The 24,017-nt window shown below is 46.1% G+C and overlaps 1 protein-coding gene across 4 annotated transcripts in view; it reads right to left on the reverse strand.

Moving 5' to 3' along the window:
• Positions 1-24,017, reverse strand: part of ASCC1 (activating signal cointegrator 1 complex subunit 1) — a 40,367-nt gene that overhangs the window by 11,722 nt on the left and 4,628 nt on the right. For all 4 annotated transcript variants that reach the window (XM_055803011.1, XM_055803003.1, XM_005235132.4 and 1 more), the window contains exons 5-9: positions 22,645-22,823; positions 15,208-15,344; positions 12,859-12,978; positions 8,797-8,921; positions 6,915-6,994 (exon numbers count right to left, since the gene is read on the reverse strand). In XM_055803011.1, the coding sequence (XP_055658986.1) occupies positions 6,915-6,994; positions 8,797-8,921; positions 12,859-12,978; positions 15,208-15,344; positions 22,645-22,823 (641 nt within the window). The remainder of the gene's footprint in view (positions 1-6,914; positions 6,995-8,796; positions 8,922-12,858; positions 12,979-15,207; positions 15,345-22,644; positions 22,824-24,017) is intronic.

Here is a 24,017-nt window from a genome sequence, read left to right on the forward strand (position 1 = left end):
TCTTGCTGCAATTTCAGCCTATTATTTACCACCCTACCATCAGAGCACGGAAGACAGGGTATCCACTACTGGCAAAAGCTTTCGCAGGTTTAAAGAGTTTTTCCTATGTGTTGCCCTCTTTCCTCCCTTTATTAGCCTCAAAACAACTCTAAACTTCCAGCCTCAGCTCATAGACATTTTCTAGCCCTCCAACTATCTTACTGTTGCCTTCTAGGCTCTTTGCACCCACCCATGGTGACCAAAACTGGACAACTACTATAGCTAGGGGCTGAGTGCTAGGCATAGTCAGAGGTATACTTTACAGATATTTGCCTCTTTCTTTTACTTCCACAGAGCGATTCATCTGGCCTGTGCTCTAAGACAGTCCCCCACAACCCAAACCCTGGTCCGGGGGGCTGGTATCGAGGCAGTCCTCCATCCTGCACCAATGCCATCACTCACTCCTGGACCTGCCCTTGTTCACAGCAGCCATTTGTTTCTGCCAGATTTCTCAAGATCATCTGGAGCTCTGTTCCCTCCTACTAACATGTGCAATTTTCCTGCCTCTCCCCTGGTGGGTTTTATCCGCAGACCTAACAGAGGCATGCCTCATACTGCCCACAACACCCTTCTGACCTCCATGGCTGGGAAGGGTACCAGGTTTCCAGCTGAGCTTTGTGAACACGGAAGCAGCTGATCCTTCCCCGACTGCTGCCATGCAAAACCTCAGCTCTTCATAAAACTGGAGCAAAGCCACCTCAGCTGCCAGAGGGTGATGTAGCAGTGGGGAGGGTGACATTCAGCAATAGTCTAAACTAAACTGTCAGGCCTGAATTTTTGCAAATAAAACTATTTGGGGCCAGGTGCAGGCCCTTATTCGGCTAAGATCCTCTCCCTCCAGGCTCCCCCTCCTTCATAAGCCAAATCTAGCGGCGCTCCTGCCACTGCCACGCTGCAAAACCTTTGCTTTAGCTCAGGGTTTTGGGTCCATTCCCCCCCCCGACACAAATCCATGAAAATTCATGCGCTTGAGGAAATCAAACCCTAGTTGCTATGGTGAAAGGCATTCTGCAAACTAAGAAACAAATACAAGTGGGACGTTTGGAGGTTACCGAATATTTGCACCTCTTTCAGACAAGAATAAAAAAACCTCCAGCACATTAAAGGCTCCGCTAACTTCCCAGACCCTGCTACACCTCAAACATGAGGGATTTACAGTACAACTTAAGGAAATTAATGATTAAGCACGGCATTTTTCCTCATCCCCGTGGCTCCCGGCACTGCCTATTATAGCAAATGCAGCAACAATTTTTAAGAGCTGGGCTTTGGCTTTGCTGCAGTGATTCCAGGAGGCTTGAGACATGGCTGGGAATACTAGGATGACAGCTCCCATCAGTGTGACCTACTCACTGTGACCAAACCACCGAGAGGAGGAGCCCAGCTAAGGAGCCAGTAAATTAATTCGGACAGACCTGAGATATGATCCAGCAGAAGGGTCATAGTACATTTGGGATGAGCTGCCTGCTTTTGCTAATCAATGTGTTGGGTTGGTTTTGGTTTGGTTTTTTGCACTTAATGTGCTGGGTTCCTGTCTTCTATTAAGGTGCCGCTGTAATTCAACCCCTGCCAGCTCCACTGAGAAAAACTGTCCTCTTAAGATCAAAGAGGTGATGTTATCTTGGCTGGCTGGTGGCAGATCATCGATGTCAGGGAAAGGACGAGGCAGGATGCCCACTGAGTGGGAAGCAGAGGCACCCACAGCGCCTCCAAAGTGGCTGAACTGCTGGGCTGGAGGGGTCTGTGGCACTGCCTGCAGCCCTGCCTGAAAAGGGCAAGAGGATTCAGAAACTTTATAACCCTCTCAGCAAATCCTTGCTCTTCTAGCACTCACAGTTCCTGCTAAAATAAGTCAGAGAGGTGCTGAGCACCTCTGAGAAAAAAAGTCTTCTCCCCTTTACAGTAAGGTCACCAAACAGATCTCTCTCACACATGGGCAAGTTAGCACAAACCTTCTGCACTTCCTGCACTGCGTTCTCCTCAGTGCAGTGTCTCAGCCTTCCCTCAATACCTCCAACGCCGCCTCGTCGCTCTGCTCCAAGGCCCAAACACTCCAACAAAGATATTTTTTCTCTATTGTCTAGTCTGATTTTTCAAATGCCAGCTCAAATTCCTTTCTCACCGAACGCAAATAATGTGAATATGCCTTTTTTTCCCCCTGAAGAATATAATTCGTAGGAAAGCGTTTTCACGGCAACCCCAATTTAATCTCCTTTTTTTCCCCCAAGATCATACAAACGTTGATTTCCAGTCTCATCTGCTCAACTGTCACATCCTCCCATCCCACTGTTGCTCTAATTGCACACTGCTGAACCCCCTTGATCATTTCAGTATCCCTCAATAATGGCAGGATCAGAACTGAAGGCAAAAATCCTCTCCTCTGCAAAGCAGCAATACAGCCTTTCATTTCTGCTTTTGATTCTTCTGTAAAACCGAGGCAAGGATAGCACTAGCTTATTTCTGATACAGTGATGCTGCACCACAATCTCTTATTCAGTCTGTTGTCACCCCAGTGGATTTTTGTTTGGTATTTTTAACTCTAAACTTTCCAAGCAGCCATTTACCGTTAGGTACTTGTTCCAGTTGACAGTCCTACTTCAGATATGTATCTTCATCATCTCGTTGAGGTTAACAAAGATGTTCTTACCCTTTCCGAACACCAGGCAGTCTTGTGCAGTTCTTTGGCCCTTTGATTTCACCTCAGCTTAAAAATACACCAGGAAAACGCTGCCTCCTTAAATTTACTAACAAAAGTTACACAGAGAAGTCCTGGGTACCTACGGCTGCAGAACACAAGAAGCACTCCTCATCTGCAAGTGGAGTTTGTAATGGTAGCTCTATACAGAGGCAGATTTTAATTTGGTTAGTGCTTGGTGGGTTTGGGGTATTTTGAGGGGTTAGGGGGTTTATCCAGGACAAGATTTTTCTTTTATGTTGTATCTCCTTTACGGCACTGCATCAAATGTCTTAAACTGAACTACTGCATACCACAGCCACTGCACTATTCTTACCCAGCAAGACAAAAACAGTAACAGCAAACACTACCAGATTTCTTTGCTATGATCGGCTCCCCAGTAGCCCTGGCACATCAGTCAGTAAATGCACTTTCCCCCTGCTCCAAGTGAAAGCAGATATGGTCCCAATATTTAATACCCTGTATGCAGGCCTCAGAAGAGAAGCCTCATTGAATTATGCCTTGCCCAACCTAGAAGCCTCCCCAGCACAGTCCTGCAGACTGGCCACTCTGCTGTCACTGCTGGACCAGGACACGGCAGCATGTGTCACTGCCTCAACTGATCCAGTTCCCAGTTTTGCATCCCAGCTTAAAGTCTTCCCTAATGCCCTAAGACAGAAGTTGTGCAGCTTTCTGCTGTTGTACCTCAGTAGCTGTTCCCTCAGTGTTTAATCTTGTAAGCTGTTAATGCACAGATCTGTGCTAAGCGGCAGGGTTCATCTTTTTCTGTACTCAAAATTTGCTTCCTTCTTGTTTGAATGTGGCAAAGGCTGCTCTTTGCCTCATTTCTCAGACCTCAAGTCAAAAATCATTCAGTTTTAACTGAAAGTGAGGGTCCAGGTGGTTTTCTTCCTACTGAAAAAGCCTTCCTTTCTGTTGAAAAGTATAATAGGAAATTTTGGCTAGGTGGTACTTCTGAATTTCTTTGCGTTTTTATTTATTCACTGCAGCCTTAGTTTTTTCACCAAGCAAAATAAATAAAAGCCTGGAGGCAGCCAAGCCTCATCTCCGGAGATGCAGGCAGCTGCCCCAGCTGCCTCTGTGCCAGCACTGTGCCACTCGGCCAGCTGCGACGCAGGGCACACAGCCACCACCCAGGACACAGGAGGAGGCAAGGCAGAGCGGCTGCCAAAGCAGCATCTCTCCATGGCCCGGCTGCCTGCCTGCTCCAACCCTGCTCTCATGGGGAAGGAGCTGCCGCTGTCTTTCAGCTGTGAATTGCTGCCCCCTCCCTCCACTCTCCAAAAGATGAGCCGCTTTGCTCCCAACTGGAGCAAGGTTTTGGTACATAACTCGGATTTCAAAGGAGTCGATCAGCTAGCTACTAGCCACCCTAGAAGAAATACGTATTTCTCCACATGAAGTAGTACATAAAGCATCCCCAGCTTCTTGGGACTAGACTAGACAAGCACAAACCTAAAGCGCCCAGCACTTTTGTGGGAAACACGTATCACTCAGCTCTTGGGTCACACACTCCCTTGGGGCTTTCAGCTCCAGCTAGGCCTGGGAGCCTTTTTCATGGATATTCAAGACATAAGTAATTTAAACTCCCGAACGCAACTCATCCTACAGGATCTATTTTCTGAGCAGTGTGGGAAGGTATCGGCCTGCACAACCATTTATTAGCACAAATAGGAGTGTATGTTTAACTCTGCAGGACGGGTAGAACAAAAGATTATTAAATAAAATTCCGATTAGTTCAGCTGAAAGCAAAATACCAGCTGGAGCCTGGGGTAACGCAGGCATGCTATCAGCAAACATGTGCTGCCAGCGCATCTGTACACACACACCAGCTCTGACCATGGGGAGCCCCAGGCTGGAACAGCAGAACCGAGGTGCCTCCATCACGCTCTAATAGCTCAGGTCCTGCCCTCTGCTAGGCAAAGCCCTCTGCCCGACAGTGCCAGTCATAGCTGCACAACAGGAATAAGAGTGACGAAACCTGAATTTTCCGACTTGATGCCTTCCTACCAGTAGCTGTGCTTTGTCGGCTTTCCAAGTGGGAACATGGCCACTCAAGACAGCTATCGCAGAGTCCCACTGCCTGGAAACACATGCACAGCACATTACTCTACCTACAAGGGGATGGCACCCGCAAGCCAGCCTGCCTAACTGCAGCCACATTCATTAACAGCCCGTCGTTTAGATCCTATTGCAAAAGTTAATGAAGCCACTTTGTGAGAGGGCAGCTTCCCTGAGCAGAAGATAAATAATGTATATAAAAGGGGGCTGGGAGGGAACTGGCGCATCCTTGCAAGGTCATGCTAGAATGCATCAGTGGCTGGCTGAGGCTGGGCTCCTCTGGTAAGAAGCCTGGAGCTATTTATGACTCATGTAATTAATTAATGCCAACGGGCGTTCTGCTGCAGGCACGTGGGAGACCAAAGGGAAATACGAAGCAAGCAGGTTAGGAAATGTAGTGGAGGTGGGGGAGAAGGATGACATTTCTTGCGGCAAGACATGCTTTGAAGTAATTATCAACAGTCCTAACAGCCAGCAGCTCTTTTGGCTACATCAGTACAAAATCAATTAGGAGCTTTAAAATTTCATTGGCTCAGATTTCAGAGAGCATCAAGAATAAGCAATAGCCGTCTGAGGTAAGGGCAGTTGCATTTCTAAGCGCCACAGACCACAAGATGCACAGATCCTCAGACCCCGCAGTGCAGCCCACAAATGCTGTGACCAGTAGAGGGAGCATCGTTAATGCCTTCATGGTCACAAATGTTTTTGGATCAGGAGCATTAAGGAAGACCGACAGTTTGATTCTACGTGTCTCTAAAGTCTGATGACAAGTTTAAACAGAAGGACCAAAGGGCAAAGCAAAATGTGGGTATATGCCTTGAAAGCTGAGTCCCTGCAGGCACTCAGGGCTCCTGACAAACACCTTTCTGGGGCCAGCTCTCTTGACACCAGGAGCTAACCAAAACTCGCAGATCACATTAAGAAAGGGACCACGTCTGTGGCTTTCCTGCTTCAGTTTGCAATACTGCAGTCTCACACCGAACACTCAACATGTGGCGACGCTGAGTCATGACACCGCGCTTGCACAGACTGTTTGAGGACAATGAGAGCTTAACCTAATTTTGTCCCTTTGTTTGTCCTCTGCGCAGAGGAGATCAATCAGTTCCACTGCCTGCCTTCACATCCCCATGCATCTAGTGCCTAACACATTACATTATACAGCAAAACTATAAACACAAAAAAAGTGTACCCTTTCCCTCCTCTGGCACCCTAAAGTCCTTCTGGACTTCCCAGCTCCCATCCAGCCTGCATCCTCTTTCATGTCTCTTTGTTGCTAGAACATCTTTTTTCAGTTCCCAAGTGTATTCGTGCATTGTCCTGTCTCCCTCTTATCATAGCTGCCTGCAGCAAATCCCCTCACACAATGAGGATTGCGAATTTGCTTACAACCCAGTGCTGTTTTCCATTTCTGCTCTTCCATGCTTGTCTTTTCTCTCTGGACACTCACAGGGGCCAAGCACCACAGCATTAGTCTGACACTGCCATCTGGATGAACAGCAGAGGCTGCCTGCAGTCTTAACCCTGCCTGGCAAAGCCTGGGAGGCTGCAGGATGCTCCCCTTCGAGCCTTACCCACCTCCACAGTCTGGGGGATCTTGCTTTCTACCCTCTGATCAAATGCCAAAGCCCTCAGATGCTGGCTGATGGGACTCCCTACCACTATCTGCTATTTTTCTGGAGCAAAATCATTCAAATCAATAGCAGAGATTAAAAAAAAGAAGCAAAGAGTACATGAAATGGCAGTCAGTTTTAGTTTCATAAATATATATGAGTGAGTAGAACCAAGAGCAACAAAGTACTCCTTTTTGGTGGGCTGAGAATCAACACGAGCCTGAGTCTCCAGGGTAAAACAGGAGCGAAGTAAACGACAACATGAACACCCACTTAGCATGCGTGCTACATTCTCCTGATGTGAGCCTTACCAGCTTTAAGAACGCTTCTGCTAAATACTGTAAAGCTCCCAATTACGAGTGATCTGGATTGTTTATTTTCTAAACAGATTTTCCCCCCACCGGGAGATCCCATAAGCCTAAGACAAAAGCAGTCTTGAAGAGGTGTTTCACCCTCTTTTGGCTATATAATATCCACAGCTGGCTTGATTTCCCTAATTGTTGCGTACTGACCTTGAGGATATTTCGGCCATTAAATGACTCCCGCTCCTTGAAAGATGATTTACCGGTCATTACATTGTTTCGCTCTTCAGCTGTAAAGAGAAAAGCAACCACCAGAATGAGCTTCAGATGGGAGAACTGTGTGTGCTGTACCTCACCCCCCACTCTCTGCCTCCCCAAAGTCCGCTACCAGCTAATAAACCCTCTTTGCCCAGTTCTTAGTGCAAAAAAACACTTTCACTTTGATCTTAAAGAGAACAAGGCGAACACACAGGAATTGGTGCCTCTGCTGGGATCACCTGCGTTAGCTGGAGGAAAGAGCCGAAATCATAGCTACTGCTAGGTTGATTCTGTAAAGCTGATGGCTCAGTGCAACACATCTGCTTCTCTCCGGCTGATTTTAATCCCACATCCTGCCAGAGTGACAGTCAGCACAACAAGTGCTTGCATCACCTGGAACAGCACCAAATACCAGACTGAGCATGCAAGCATAGTGCCAGGTGTGATCCGGACAGCACCTATGCAAACCTCTGCTGCCTGCTCCAGGAAGCACGTGTGCATGCTTCTGCAGGGTGGGCACGCAGCCACACACAGACATTAAGAATAGCAACCTAGGCCTATAGCAACTGCCAAATGCCTATGTCTTAGATCCATTTCCCCAAAGCATGTCTGGATTTTTATATAATCCCTAAGTACATGATCTGTTCTTTCCACAGGACCTCTGCCTCACTCAGTGAATATATTCAATATTTCTTTTTCATCTCCAGCATTAACTATGAAGTCCCACTCACATCTAGCATGCTATTCAAACCCTGTATTGAATATAAAGTGACTTCTATGGCTATCTGTCTAATGCTCTCACCATTGTGTCTAAATGCCTCACATGCCTCATGGGGTTGTTCAGAATATAGGCTTGTAACGCCAGATGCAGCTGCCCATGTGCCTCACCTGACAGAAAGCCACATCAGCACTTTGGGTTCACATTTTCACCAGTTTTCAGGGCTCAATTTGAGAGCTAAGCCCCATCTTTTCAGGGTTTCTACCACTTGAGTATTCTTATCTGACTTCATTAGCAATCATCCCCAGAGTCTGCCACTGGGTGTCCAGAAAACCGTAACAGAAACCATCTGTTCTTATCACTGTCCATACAGAGACTCAGAGAGGCAGTAACTAGAGAGTACTTGATGTAACTTACTGGCATTGCAAAGGGGCCAGTGCACCAGAGAAAGCTATGAAAAGCTTTAGTGCAATGCCAGAGCACACACACGTTTGCACATGGAGAATGAGGCTGTAATATACTGCCCCTCCCTAAATGCAATGCATCTGAGGCTGCTTTATAAAGTAATGCGATGATGCTACAGACTGCTAGAGCAGACAATCTTTTGGCAGAGACAGCAAAAGCTATACATTCAATAACAGCTCATATCCAGCCTTATAGCAGTCTGAATCTTATTTAACAAGAAAGACACTGGAATCATGTTCCTAAACCAACTAGCAATCTTTAACTTGACCAAAGAGGATCCCGCTTTCTTCCTGTTTAAAGGTCAGCACAGCACATTGAGTTGTTACCGAATTTCAGTTTAATACTGGGACACAGACAACCTTACACGGTACTTGAATGCATTCTTCTATGGCCCAGACCTCAGGAGTGCTACTGGGTGATAGGGGTTTTGAAGCTATGACAGAGAATCTTAGAAAAGAATCAGAAAGTGCTCAAAGCATGCCTGCCTTCTCCAGCTCTGCTCATTGCTTTTTCATTTTTCTTCTGGGTTTTATCGGTGGACATCTCCCCACTAGCCTTGTAGGTATTCTTGAAATTACAAAACCCCCAAAAATTAAAAAAGCAAACATAAAAGCCAAAATGCATTTATCAGTAAGGATGAGGGATACGCACCACTTGGATCTTTCCTGAAGAGAGTGTTCATGACTGTAGCATGCAGTTTCACTCTATCCCATTCTTTAAGCATCAGGCCAGAGGCCACAAACCGCTCCACCAGTTGATCAGCGATCACCTGCAATCTGGGAAGGCAAAAAGAGAAAGAACAGAGCCACGTGAACCAAGGAGAAACCCTTGCATTGTCAGCTTTTTGCTTTCAGCCAGTGAGGGCAGCATGTGTGAAATGAAGTCTCTGCACACACATGGGGAAAGGGAGCTAGTCTCTGATGGAAAGTGAACAGAGCCATCAGGATTCAGGTCTAATGCAAAAAGTTCTGGCTGTTTCACAAAGCTTCCTCGGTGATCACTTCTGCTGTAAATATTCCGCGAAGAAGGGCAGATTTAGCATAGCAGAGAGCTTGTTCGCAGTGACAGATGTTATTGGGACTTGAAGGATGCAACTTTCTACTGCCAGGAAACACAATGTGACTCTCCTTACAAATGCTAAAATCTGCAGATCCCCAGGGGGGGCTTAGGCATCTTGACACCAGAAGGATCTGCTCTGCTCAGGGACTGCAACCTGTGCAGTACACTAGGCTGGAGCTCAAACCTTCCCTGTCCCAAATAAGCAACCCAGTCACTGGGCTTAATTTCTGTGAGAGCCCAGAATGTAGTGACAGAGGGCGCAAACCCAGACAGCACATCCCGGTGAATGCTCCAGCTTTGGAGCTACTGAGCAAGCAGAATCAAAGGACTTATTGCCACCTTCTTGCCTGGCCTCAGTTAGGGATGAAAGCGGCTGCTGAGATCTGTGGACAGACCTGTTCTAGGATAGACAGCAGGAGCAGGCAGATGATCAGAGCAATGCGCTCATGTGTCCTAAGTCTAAAGAGACGAAGGAACTTCCAGGTTGATGCTGTCCCCTGCAATATTTCTGCAGCATCTGAGCCTTACCGAAAGCAGTAAGGATGTGTGACAACAAGAGCTTCCCATCCCTGAAAACAAGGTAAGAGGGTATTCTTCTGTGCAGAAGAATTTGGGCTTCTCTCACTGCGTCCAAGGGATCAGACACCTTTCTGCTCTGCCAGGTCCAAGCACTTTGGCATCTCAGATGCAGTGGGAAAGGCAGTGTGGCCTCTCTGAGGCTGGCCCCCAGAGCCTGGGCTGCCATGCTTTGCATGCCAGCTCCTATCCCACTGCCAGTTTTGTACTGCCCCTCACGGGCTGCAAACCCCCATGTGACAATTTCAAGACTCAAACTACCAATTGTCATGGTTTTCTACCACTTTCTGGCTTTACTTCGGTGATTTTTAAAATTAGCAATGACAAAGATTAAATGAATATCATTACAGACAATACTAAAACAAATTAACAGAGAATAGCTCAAGTGAAAATGGTGCTTTATTACGTTATAAAGTTAATCAAGGAAATAAAACAAATTAGAATGAATTATAATGGAAATTATTTGCCATGTGGGAGGCATCAGAGCATGATCCTTCCCTCAGTCTGAGCCATTATATGCGCAGAAGGGCTTGCCAACCCCTCATTCTGTCTGCAGTTATGCAAGCTAAGTCAGGGTAAATCAAATCTCCTGCTTTATAGCTTAAGCTGATCAAGATCATCCAAAGATCAGGAAGGAACTCCACCCCTCAGCCATGCCAGGAACTACACAAAGCCAGCAAGATGTCTTGCATGAGACAGGAAGGCACACACCTCTCAAATGTAGGCTGTAACAGTCTGATCCAGCACAGCCAGCCATGTGGCTGCTGCTCTCCTCTAGTATTGGCTTTGCAGCTGAGAAACTCTGCTTTCTACCTGCTTTCCCCATTTCCCTGAGCAAAGCACAGCAGGTTTTAGCAGGCAAGAGGTTCATGGAGCTGCTCAGCAATGATCCATCCAGCAGACCAGAAAATGATGCAGTTTTCTGGAGGGGTCACCATTTGTCCAGTCTTTATAACCACTGTCTGTCCAACACTGTGTCTGCTGGAATCTCAAAGGAAGCAAAAGAAGCTTTCACTGTTCTCTATCAACACAAAAATATCTTCTCTCCCCTCTGCAAAGCTCAGTGTTTTCTGGATGCTTGCTAACAGTTAAGGAACTATATTAGGAGAGAAGTGCCAGATGAATTAATTTGCAGGTGAGGGCAGGACTGGCCTGGGCCAAGGATAAAAACTTAAAAATGCTTGGCCCTCTCTGAGCACACTGCTATGCAAAAAGACAAAAAGAAGAGGAAGAGAAGCCTCCAGGTGCCATGCAGAGCACAAGATCTGGGTTTGGTCAAAACCTCAGCTAACAGACCTCTGTGCAGGACAGAGGAGACATCAGCCCTTTCTTGGTGAGGTGGGTGAGGGTCATTTTCAGTTTCAAGGCAAGGTGGACTTGGAGACCTCGTTTCTCTCCCCTGCCAAAAGCAGCTCTGCTGCCCCTAACGCACATCAGCATTTTCTGCCAGCATTACGGCTAAGTGGGTTCTCAGCAAAACGGATACAGCTGGCATCTGAAGCAGACCATAGTGCTAGCACCAACAATTCAAGCTGTCCCCAGATGCAGGCAGACATTACTCCCACTTTAGACCCTACTTACATGTTACAGGACTTCTCTACCAGCTCCTCAGCTTGCAGACTTATTTGCAGACGCAAGCAGACTCGCAAGCACCACACCTCAGAGATGACCTAGAGGTTGGTGACTCAGGAGAAAAGAGCCCATACCTCAGCTCTCAGAGCTGACGCTTCGGACACAAACCCACCAAAGGGCATTTGGGTCACCCAGCGTCTGCCTCTGTCTCATCCTTCTGAGTGCTTCTGCCTTGTTTCTCCCTCCACTTCTGCCTCCTGGCTGATATCTAGCTTGTCCTGGTCCTCCATCCTCCCCATTTGTTTTACTTTACCTCTTTCAGGATAGAACAGACTTCAAGGTGGAAGAGCCCCAAAAAGAAGATAATTTGAATTCCTACTGCCTCCCAGCAATTTTTACATTTTCATTTTCCCACCCATTTCCTTATCCCACTTCCAATCTCTTGCTTCAACACAGCCTCCAAAGTGCGCTTTTAAGCAGCCCCCCACCCCACTTGTCTCCTCAGCCCTTGGGGAAAGGAGATGCCAGAACATGTCCCTTCTTCCCTGAGCCAGTCCCTACTCACAGCCTCCCTCCCAGAGCTGCATGGCTCCGTGCTCCTCTGCTAGCTCCTGCTGTCCTCTAGCAACAGGAACAGACAACAAAAAGGCAGCACTGCCAGAAAAAGAGAAGGCTAAGGCTCAGAGAGAGAAGGCTAAAGCTCTTCTGGCTACACCCCTACCCTCTTTCCCATGCACCTCACAACAAGCAGCACGGAGTACAACAGCTCTTATGTTTCCCCAGTCCTCCAGAAAGCACCAAGAGAAAAGATGGTGCTGGCACTGGCGACGTACTTGCCAAAAACAAGATGAAGGAAGGTTGTCCGGACACCACCACATCCCAGATAGCACTCTTTGCAGAGCTAGAGCCATCAGCCACAGTGGCAAATAGCACAAACACATGCACTGACACCAACCAGGCTTCAAGATTTCACACCAGCAGCTCAGAAGACAGACTTTTCACATCCAGTGCCTGTTCCAGGATGCTTACAGACACAAAAACCAACTCTGTAACCAAGTCATGCTTTTCTGAGGACCTTCTGGTGTTACTGGGTTTTAAGAATAATTAAGTGCTGCAGAGTATGCCAGGCTATCTGAATTAATCTGGATTGCAGGTTGGGAACTAGACAGCAGAGGCCAAGTTGTCCTGCTTTCTAAGTCATCTCAGGAGTATCTCCTTGGCCATCTTAGCACTGTGTGAGCCATGATACCATTATTCAACCTGACAGATCGCTACAGAAACAAATGACATCTTTCAGCTGCACCACCAGTGACTGATTTAAGGAGCAAACACATCACTGCCTTAACCAGTTTAGGAAGCAAGAATGACTTCATCTTCCTGACTGCTGGCCCAAGGACTTCTAGCAGTACCCACCAGCTTCAGACAGCAGAGGGTTTCTCTGGCACACCACTCCTGCTGCCATGGCACATCAAGGAGGAATGAAAGAAAGGAGTATGGGGAACTCACCGGTCCGAGCCATCCTTCATGTGGACTTTGGCATAAAGGACGTCCGTCGTGGCAGGGTCATCGTTCATGTACTCCACTCCTGCCACTTCCACAGTTAGGGGCTTGCCTCCAGCAATTTGGCTAAAATCCAAGAAATCCCTTACGTTAAAAAGCAAAACATCACACCTGCTTTTGAAATACAATGAACAGTACTCCACAAGCACAGACCAAATATTTGGTTTTGCTATGGGAATGATATAAAATACATTTTTTGCTACAGCTAAACATGGATTTGAGGTTAAGCAGGACTTAAATGTTATATAGACCATATAGCGCAATGAACTCCACTGAGGCATTCTTTCCCACATCTTTCAGGTTGTTTGCACTGAAAAAAACCAAACACAAAAAAGGCTCCCTAATTCCTAAAGCTCAAAAGGCTACAGCTGCTACTGTCTCATCATCTCAAGCAACAGTGTAAAAACATTTCAATCCGTATGTTCAGTGTTTTAGACATACATTAAGTTAACTTGCCAGTGTGCACAGGCCATCTCAACACGAAGATCACTATTTACATTTCAGAAAACCCATCAGCAATAAAATGGAACAAGTTCTCATTCCAGAGAAGCTCTGGCCTTCCCTGTGAAGAGAGCAATCGTGACACAATGTCTCAAGCTTGCTGATTTTCACTGGGAAAAGCACTCAATACAGAATGCAGTTTTAAGTACATTTCAACATCCACTTACAAACACTGGAAGTAAATAGAGCTGTTTTAAAATCAGCTCCAGCTACTCTTGCAGGAAGGCAAAACCGAAAAAGTATGCAGGATATAATATGCACTCCCACACCTGCAAACACACTGTGAAGTGTATCTGCTTCCAAACATGCCGCCTCCTTGCCTTTACCACCAGAACATCACAGGGAGGCAGGGCGCAGCAGTGAAAGCTCCCTGTGAGTAAGTGCCGTTGTCTCATTTAACATCGAGGTCTCTGGAAAGTACAGGGAGCATCTGGGCAGGCAGAAGTAATAAACACAAGTTAACAATGTGAGCCCAATTTTGCTCTAATCTTGCTCACTTCTGCACAGCTTACTCAAGAGACTGCCTTTGAGATTCTCAGCAAAGCTTCCCAGGTAGAATAAGAAGAGCGTGAGTTCCCCTCCCAGTATGTTTACTGGGAGGGAAAAAGTTCAAGTGTACTGTCGTGCACGTCACACTGACAGCACTAAAGGCCACATATTCTAAAAAGGGTCAAAAGGGGTACATCTACCTTCACATGGCACTACCTGCATTTAGAAAAGTAAATGAACGCTAATGAAGGTTTATGTGGGTAGAAGGGAGCCTAAATTAATTTTGCAAGTATATTTATTTGGGTGTGGCAAGGGAAATAACCTAAAGGTTACATTCAAGTGTTGATTCCCCCTCCGCTAAAGGAAACAGAGAATAAAGATTTTCCCTGCCTCAGTTCAATCCACTTATGAGGAAGCTGGCATTTTCCAAATACTGTGGGTAGAGCCTTCTCCTGGAAATGTGCTTGCATTCAACAGCTGAACAATTGGAGCCATCATTTTAAAAGCAGAGGTACAAATTTTGGCCATGCGTTGATTCCCACAGATATCAGCTAGCACAGCATGGCTAATTCTTCATGCACTGAGACAATAAATAAATAAATATCAAGGATCTGTGCTGTATGTGCAAAGGCTTTGCAGAAATAAATAAAGTAATCCCTCAGGCCATCTCCAATTTCTAAGCTGAAGACAGATAAACTAATTACAGTGTCATTCAACCACATTTACAGTTAAAGCCCTAACATCTGCAGCTCAGCGTTAATAGGCAGCAAGAAAGCCCCAGCTCTGGAGCAGCACTGAACTGTCCTGGAGCAGCACTGAATGTTTCAGACTGATTACTCACATGGCTCATGCTGGCTTCCCTGCATACAGCTCCCCGCACTAAGAAATGCATGTCAAGGACACTTCAGCATCTGCTCTGAGGCAGGAGGGAAGCAGCGTGCCAGAGCCCACTGCAGGCAACGCATGAAGGTAATGGAGCTCATCCCTCCCTCTGCAGCAGGCAGGGGACAACAGCAAAAATTGCTCACACAAAAATAACGGGAAGGCATGTGAGAAAACGAAATGAGTAGAACAGGTTTTCATGGAATGCTGTGGGTTTGAGCTGAACTGCAAGATGCTGTTAGACTCTGTGACTGCTCAGTGATTTCTACTGCTCCATTTGAAACAATCTGGCCTTTTTCTAAATTTCTAGAGTTGAGATAGACTATCAAGCTGCTTTTCTCTTTGCTGTCCCTTGTCAAAGACAGCTTGCTGCTTTTTCCCCACTCAAGTCCTTGGTGATGACATCCCTTTTTTATCACTTACTCCACAAAGTCCTCTTTGCATCGCTGTAGGAGGTCACATGCTTTCTGGATCTCTTGTTCGTTCAGAAGTACCAGTGTCCCAAGAGTCAGGTGAAGCTTTGCAGGGTTCTGGAACAGGCTGCTGCTGACCCCGTGATCCTACAAATCAGTCAGTCAATCATATATAAGTGTCTTACCCACACACCCCCCTCCATCAGAGGAATAAATACTACAGAGAACAGGTACCAAGCCACTGGCATCAAACCTTTTATCTTTGCATCACTGGTTGGTTTCATAGTGACTCAAAGTTGAAACAAGAAACAAAATTTCACAGGCTTTGCAAGCAAGCAAGCTCAGCCTGGCAGACGAGGTGCAGCCCCCCCACCACACACACACACTCCCTGCCTGCCTTTTCATCAGAGCTGCTGAACGGCAGCCTGGAAGCTCATTACAATAGGCTCTAACTCAGGACCCAGGAACAGCAGCACTCACTCGTACAGGGTTTCGAGAGGAGACTTCCACAGCTGTCAAAGTGGCAGCTGCCATCAGCAATGAACGCAACACAAGTCAGCACAGATTTAAAACCTGAGTTAAGTCCATTTTTTGTGCAATAAAGCTGGAACCAGCTGTAGTGACAAGCTCTAAATGGTCTCTAAATCCTGTCTAAACACAGGTTGCACCTCACAACACAAGCACAGCTAATACCAGCTCTGATAATTAAATTTTTCTTGTTCCCATGTGCCCTATAGCTTGCTAAGATGAATTAAGTTTAAATTCCCTTTATAAGAAGAGCTACGTGTTGTTGCTGGGGAAGAACTGTTCCCAGGTGGAGCAGTGGTTACATTCAACTTTAAGAAACATGCTCTTTTGTTCTAGGATGTTTATAAAAATACCTCGAGGATGGTTAACACACCCATATTAAAACAATTATTTCTACTTAGTGGCCATTTCCCTTCAGTGCATTAAGTATTGTCCACTTTTAACTCCAGAAGAAGCCAACTTGCCAGGCTTGAAGCCCTTCTCTGTCTGAAGGAAGTCCACTGACTGAGAATGACAGCTTTGAACTTTCTGGCTGTGCTTCTGAGTTTGAAAGAAAACCTTTCAGATGTTTAAGCACTGCATATCTCAGTCCGTCAGAGTTTAATGCCCCACATCTCACTCAGCATTTTTCATGCCTAATGACCACATCCATACTCTTCTTCACAGCAGTGCTTATGGATGGACTAGAGATGAGCCAGCCTACAACACAGAGGCTGGAGGCTCACTCCAGCAGCGACAGGCTGGCAAAGAGTGGTGGTGACCAGAAGAGAGAGAGCACGTACACACTTTCCACTGCTGCTAATTACTGCCTTGCTGACTGAAACCCCAAATTGTACCATGCTAGTAGTGGCAAAGCACATTGCAAACCTCAGCACTGCGCAGTAGCCTGAAACAAGCACAGACTAACTACATCAGGCACATCAGGAGCAGAGGAAAGAGGGACGGCTCCATCTCACTTCTCCCCACCCTCCCTTCTCTGCAGTAAAAGCCTTGCAGCTTCCTTTAATTCATCCTGCTGTTAACATGCATGACAGGACATGATTTCTCTCTGTCAGCCTTTTTTCTTCAATGGTATCCATAGCCAGAGAACATTTGGCCCATCACAAAACAATAGCTTGGATAACAGAAACTGGGAGAAGGTTCAATTTGTCCTGGCCATGGACAACCAGCCAACATCACTCCCACAGCACGCACAGATGATGTACAGTAACAAGAAAGTAGTTCACAGGTCAGAAAGCCAAAGCCCTACCCTTATTTTCTGCCCCAGCATGATTTGTACTGTAAACATTAACCTGTCCCAAAAGCAGCTTTTTCCCCTGAGCTTTCCAACACCTGAGTGTGGGCTGATAGCTGACAAAGCAATGGCACATCACCTCCACAAGCCACACTACTGCTGCTGGTGAGATTAGCAGGGAAGAGCAGTACACAGTGAGCAGGCCAAGACCTAGATAATCTTTCTGGTTTACTCCCTAGTAGTTCAGACAGCTCCTAAAAACCCTGCTTACAGCCCTACTCTTTCACAGGCTGGCAGATCCCACTTCTCCCACGCATAAAATAGATGCTACATCAGAGGTAGCTCTCCCTGGAACAGGCAACGATTCTGCAGGCATCTTAGCAGCCCTTCATGGCTCGATGCTGCTCACCAAGATGCAAAAAGCTTGAACCCACTTATTCTAATCCCAGATTATGATATGCTATCAGCAACCACCACGTTGTCTCATGGGAAGCCACCCTGTCCAGTGGTATCAGCCCTCTGCAACCTGACCGTCAAGGCCAGCAACAGAACACAGAGCCTAGAAATGTGTTCATAACTACTGTTAATGAAAAATCACATCCCCCTCCAAGGAAAACAAGCCCAAGAGACATGATCCTGTCAACACTGTGATTTTGGGGCATTATGGACATCTTACCTAAGGAACCCTCTCAAGGTAAGCTACAACCACAAAAGCAGGAGCGAGGAGTGAGATTCAGCATCAGAGATGGGCAGAAGGATCCACTGAGATCTAAGCCACACTCTCCGACTGCTTCTCAGTGACAGACTCCTCTTTCACCAGTTCCCTCCCCTGTGGAATGGAAGGTAGGCACTCCTCATAGCACAAGCTGCAGCAGCTTGTGGCAAGCGGTGGCTTCCAGCCCTAATAAAAATGGAGCACCAGATTAGGGGAGTCGAGGTGTCACAGCAGGGAATCCCCATATCCTACAGGCGAATCTGAAAGCAACATATTTGCAGGAACTCACCAGCAGATACAAACACATCAGACTATATAGTCTCTCTAAAAATTTACTGTTCAAACTTGGGTCCTCTAAGGATGAGGACCTCTAAGGATGCCTCTCTAAGGAGAGGCAGGAAGAATATCACTTTTATGCACCATCCATACGTGATGACTGGTCGTTTTAGCTTATGCCTCTCCCTGACACTGCATTGTCATGGTCAAAAAACCAACAACTCATTTCCACTCAGCCTTAAAATTTCTTTTTTTTCCTCCCTCCTGATACTTAGACTTCTGCCTTTGCCTTCCTCCTTCAGAAGCAACACAGAAAGGGTTTTATCTGGAGTCTTCACCTCTCTTTGCAAAGTCCAAGGACATTGCTCCTCCAAATCTAAGGCCCTGTAGCAGGGAAACCATAGACCACAACACACTTCAGGCCTTCTACATGACAAGGCAAAGGATTAAACTCCTTGGCTCTTCCTCCCTGGCTGCATCCTCTCTATTGTCTTAAGAGCTTCCAATGTTTGCAGACAGCTTTATGGTTTTGGGTTTTTTTCTTAATAGCAGGATACTGCGTGCCAGCCATATGCCCTCTCCCACCCTGATCCACAAAGGAGTGAGCCAGAAAAACAGCACTTCCTCAGAACTGACTGAAGAGCTGCAGGCTGAAAAACCTTTCCCATTTTCTGTCCCTTACACTCCAAGATACAATATCTCATTAGCAATGTTTGATATTTACAGGTTGCCATTTATTACAGCAATCATATTTCTTTTCCATGCTACATCTGCAGCCTGTTAAGGCTGCAAATGCTGCATTTGCACAGCTCTGAAAGACCCAACTGTGATTTTTCACGGCAATATTACTGCAAAGTCTCTTCCCTTTCCCACCTGCATGCTCAGACAGACGTTTCAGTTCTCCTCACTCTGACACCTACATGACTGTGCTAGGAGACTTCCAAGGTCATCCACTCATCTGGACCTCCCACTGCACCACACCAGTAATGAGCCTGTCCAGGTGAGCCACCTCCCCGTATTTATACTAAATTAGCCTCAAAAGAGCCTCCTCTTGGCCCTGCTTCATTGCCTGGAAGCCCTGACCATACAACAGTGTGAATGACACATGAAGTGTTCCATATTTCAGCACAAGGTTCATCTTATAGAAAGTCTTAAAGACACAGACACAAAAAAGTTAGAAAGCATACACCCACTGACATAACCCTATGCTATAAAATATAAATAAATGGTTGTCATGGTAACTGCTTCAGAGAGAAATAGGGTCTCTCACAAATGCTCAATGGCCGGAAGAAATCCTCACACACACACACCCTTGGTCTTGTCAATTCCCTTCCTTACCGCTATTACCAAGCTTCATTCAAAGACTAGAGTTTACCTAATTCTGCAGTGTTTCACACAAGCAAATTGCCACAGAAAGAGAAGCATACCACTTCTGTCACTGAAACCTATTCAGATTTCTCCAAGTATCCCGAGAAATCCCGTTGCTTTGGACAAATCTATAAGCTCTCTTATTGCTCTGTGAGGCACAGTTTTGAAATACTGTTTTTCATTACTGATGTGCTTTCTAGCAGAGACCCTGCTGTGAGATAAAGTGGTATTAGAGTGGCATTACTGGCTGCTGGAGTGATTGAGAGACATACGAGGCTGCAATATACTCCTTGAACTAAGAGGCAGCAATATATCTAGAAACCCTTATGCTAATACCAGGAGAAGAAAGGGCAGAAAAATAAAGCACCATATATTCCTAGGTTATACATATGCAAACCCCCAAATACCTGCTACTGACCAAATTCCACATTTCAAACTAAGAATGGGAACTCTAGAGCTGATGTAAGCAGGACCAGGAACATTTCAGGCCCTCCTGAGAGGCACAGGGCACTGAGCAGTGCTAACATAATCCCACAGCTCCCAGGCCAGGGCACCTTGTGCCTAAGCAGTGTGGAGAGCAGGAACTACAGCTCCAGACCTTCTGCCTCTACCCATAGATGTGTCTTGATACAGGGCAGCTTCAGCCGCCACCGTTCTGAGAAATTCCCAAAAGCACCTTGATGACTTGGCAGCAGCAAAAGGCATGCTATGTCTTGAGCACCATGCTCTTTTAGAGATACTGCTATTAATGATATTAGGAGGGTTTATGCCCAGGTGCTGGTTCTGAGTACAGTTCAAATCTGAGGTCACTGAAAGCCAGAAGTAGCTGTTAGGCTGAAATGAGTTCCCACATGCATGCTCACACTGAAGCAGAGCCTTACAGGACCCAGTGCTGTCCAGACATGGAACAAAAACTGCAGGAAAGAAAAAGAACGTCAGCAAGAGGAGGAAAAATTAACATGACTAGCCTGGTCAGCAGAGGTCTCGGCACTCCTCTGACCAAGCTTGGGTTTCTGCAGCTTTACAGGACAAGGAGCACATGAAGGTTTGCAGATGTTCCCAGGCAGCTCCTTCTGAACGTGACTGACAACACCGGGGAAAGCACCAAGATAAATTTATGAACATGTTTCTAACTGGATGGCAGACCTCTCTGGCTATGCAGGGATGCAAACTGACACTTAAGAGTGAGCAAGAGACAAACTGTGACAGAGACAGATCAGGAGGGGTCTGGAGAACAAGCAAGATTACCAGCTGAGGCTGAGCCAATGGAGGGCTGCAGAGATGCAACCAAACCAGCAGGCAGGAAAAAAGACTGCTCTGCAAGAAGAGCTAGTCCCCTGTGAGACCACTGTGTTGCAGGATTAAAGACACACAATGACAGCATGAACCACAGCATTAGCTGCAAAGATTAATAAAAGAGGCCACATCTTAGAGATATGACACTGAAAGGGCTCACCTGACACCAGGCAGTCTGGAAGCCAGAACCCAGCAAGACATACGCGATGACACTGATGTTACTGCCCTGCACAGCAGACAGGTCGGGGTTTGCTGTCCGCAGGGATGGACAAGAGAGATGCATAGAACTTGCTGGCGGTCAGCTAGAGGGAGGTGGAGAAGCAGATAAGTGGCATCCAGGATGTCAAGGCTTCTAGCAGGGCAGGGCCACATCTTGTGGGACATCAAGTGAATGGACTGTAACAGCCATAAACCCAGGGGGAAGGGGATAAAGAGCAAAAGAAACACCAGACCAAAAGCAGTGATCTCAGTCCGAGGCCAACAGTATGAACAGCCACTACCAGAGACCCATGCTGAAGTTACCAGCCTCTCAAAGAGCGACTTCTCTCCTGTAACTTTGGTGTCCCCACACAAGGACTGGAACTAGAAACCAACAGAGGGAGCCAGGACACCACTGATGCCAGCCCGAGATCTGGCACTCTGTCCAGCCAACACTTTCTCAGCCTAATGTTTCTGTCCCCCTGTCCTCAAGCCTATCCTTTATTAACGGCAAGCTTAATAAAGATAGCTGCCACTGGCTAATGGGGACAGGCAATCAAGTCAGTGATATCCTCCTAGCCCGAAGAACGGCTCCTCATGGCATTGTACAGGTTGCTAATCCCTGGATCTGTTGGCCAATTTATGTTGTATTTAACATCAGGTGGAAACTTGAGTGATAGAAAGCTCCTAAGATGTCATAGGCAGCTGGACAGAGAAGACAGACTTAGATCAGAACTGCCAGAAAGGACAAGACTGCAAAGCCAGCTCAGTTCTGCTCTTGGAGATGAGACAATTGACCTGCAAGTGACCACAAACACTGGAGCAAGAAACCCTATCTCCCCAGACATTAGATAATCCACACTCACAGCATGAAGGCATAGGAAACTAAACTTCTTAAGCCATGCTATCTGCAAGATTGTGTTTTCTGCTTTAAAAGGCAAAAACAGAAGAGAGACATGAAGGTAAGAATATGAGTCCACAAAACCCTGCTGCATGTATGCAAGCCGACCTGCAGCGGCCACGAAGAGGAACTCTTCTCTCCTGCCTAGACATATCCTCCCAGTGGACTCAGAGGACACAGCAATTTAATAATACCATTCCCACTCTTCAGCCTGGCCCTGTGCATTGACATACCACTTCTGTCAAACTAGAAGCACACTAAAATAAACCAGGGAATACACAGCTTTCACTTCATTCTGTTCCTCATTTCCCTATGCCTAACTATTTCCTGCTGTTCTCAATGCAAGATCTGAAGGCAAGTAGGAGGAACTGTCAGCACAAAGTCTCATGGGGAAGAAGGGAAGTGATTAGGTTTGCAGGATGGCATGTGCTACCAAGTCATTTCTTGCTCAGCTCAGGTAATGACACCCATCTTCCTTCACTGTCAGTAACCAAAAGAAAAGTGAAATTGAAGCAGCAGCACACTTGTGAAATCATACCTGGTTTCACGGTTATGTTGAAATCATATAAAATATAGAAAAGTCCACTATATTATTTAGTGGTTTTCCTATTAAAAGCAAAAACAAAAAACCCCAATCCCAACCCTCTTTTGAATCTTAGATATCCTCCCACCTAGGAAAATCTCTGAGAAGAACAAAATATTTTCTAACAATTTACTAAGTAAGCCATTCCATTTTCCAGATTTCACAACAGCACTCAACAAATTCACAGCAGACCTGCCAACTGAAGTAAAAGGCCTGTTAAAAATACATTCCTAGGAAACAGAATAGAATAAAGCCTTCAAGGTAAATGCCAGAAAGCTATCTCAATGAACAAAATGGCACTCTGCTGAAGGACTTCCACTTGATTTTAATTCTTATGTGGCTCTGTACCTTTGAGCATTTCTCCAACACTTCCTCCTTGAACTGCAGGAACTTCTCCTGGATGGCAGGCTGGTTGAGAGCGAAGGACAGGAAATGTGTGAAGGGCTGCTTCTTACGGAAGCTGTCCAGGAGAACATCAATCCGCGTTCGGGCAGAGATGACACCGCTGCGATGCTGCCCTGTAATCACTAGAAGGAAACAAAGCAATACTTGTCTGGTTTCTGTGAAGCTACAGTGAAACTACTGACACCCATGCCCATGCAAAATAAAGAGTAATTAAACAGATCGTGATTTTACACAATACTTATCCATGCACTTTAAAATACCAATATTGGAGGATACTGTGAAGGTAAGAACATTTCACTCAGGAGATGCCGGGAAGGAATTAGAAAAACCTGCACAACAGCACCTCTCTACTGTTAGCCCCAGACTCACTGAAGAAGCGTTAGGAAATAAAACCCCCAACCATGCACAGAGAAGCCTTGCCAGACTCCCCACTTGACTTAAAATGCTTGACACAGCTGTGCTTTCCTCTGTAAAGACAGGATGATGCCATCAAAAGTATCCCTCTGCTCTCAAGAAACTCAGCTCCGAGTGCTTAAAAAAACAGTAACGACAAATCTATCATTTCAGTGGCTCTTCAGATTTCTAGAGCCTTATTTCAAGTTTTCATAAAAGCAGTCAAAGTAAAAAAAGAAAAGAAAAATCTATCAAAGATCGAGATGGCCTATATCATTTCTGCATGCACTTCAGGGCACCAAACAGAGAACACTTGAGCTTGAAAGGAAAGAACGGCAAGGAGCAAAATTTTCTTGGCTTCCTATTATTAAGTTTTCAACATCTCTCAACCTTCCTAATAGTCCTTCATGGTTCTCAGAAAGAAGTCAAGACCCACTTCTTGAGAAGTACTGCCACGTTCCTGTGCAGCACCACAGCTGGATACCCCTATCACTTACTCCTCACAGCTCTGTCACAAGTTTAACTGTACACTGTGCCAATTATCACTGAAGCATGCACAAGGGGCCCTCTCTGGATACCCACTCAGGCAAAAACCCACAGAGGCCAGCCCTTAAAAGCAATGCCTCCTTCCTTTTTAAGTCACTGGAAATTATGAGAAGGAACATACGATACAAGAATGCATGCTCTCAACATCAGGATCAAGTGACACCAGAAAGGCAGCAACGTCATCCATCAAAACACTTCTCACATTAAAGCACATGCTCAAGTTTATTTTGTGCATAAATTACAACATGGTAACTTTTTCTGGATGTATATTATAGTTTCTTATTAATGGAAATGGTATTATTTTGAAATCAAAACAGAACTCAAACACATTCAGACCTAGTGTTCTCAAACCAGTCATTTAAGGCCCAGAACTGACT

Source organism: Falco peregrinus, chromosome 1 (genome assembly GCF_023634155.1).
Source record: "Falco peregrinus isolate bFalPer1 chromosome 1, bFalPer1.pri, whole genome shotgun sequence".
Taxonomy (NCBI): domain Eukaryota; kingdom Metazoa; phylum Chordata; class Aves; order Falconiformes; family Falconidae; genus Falco; species Falco peregrinus.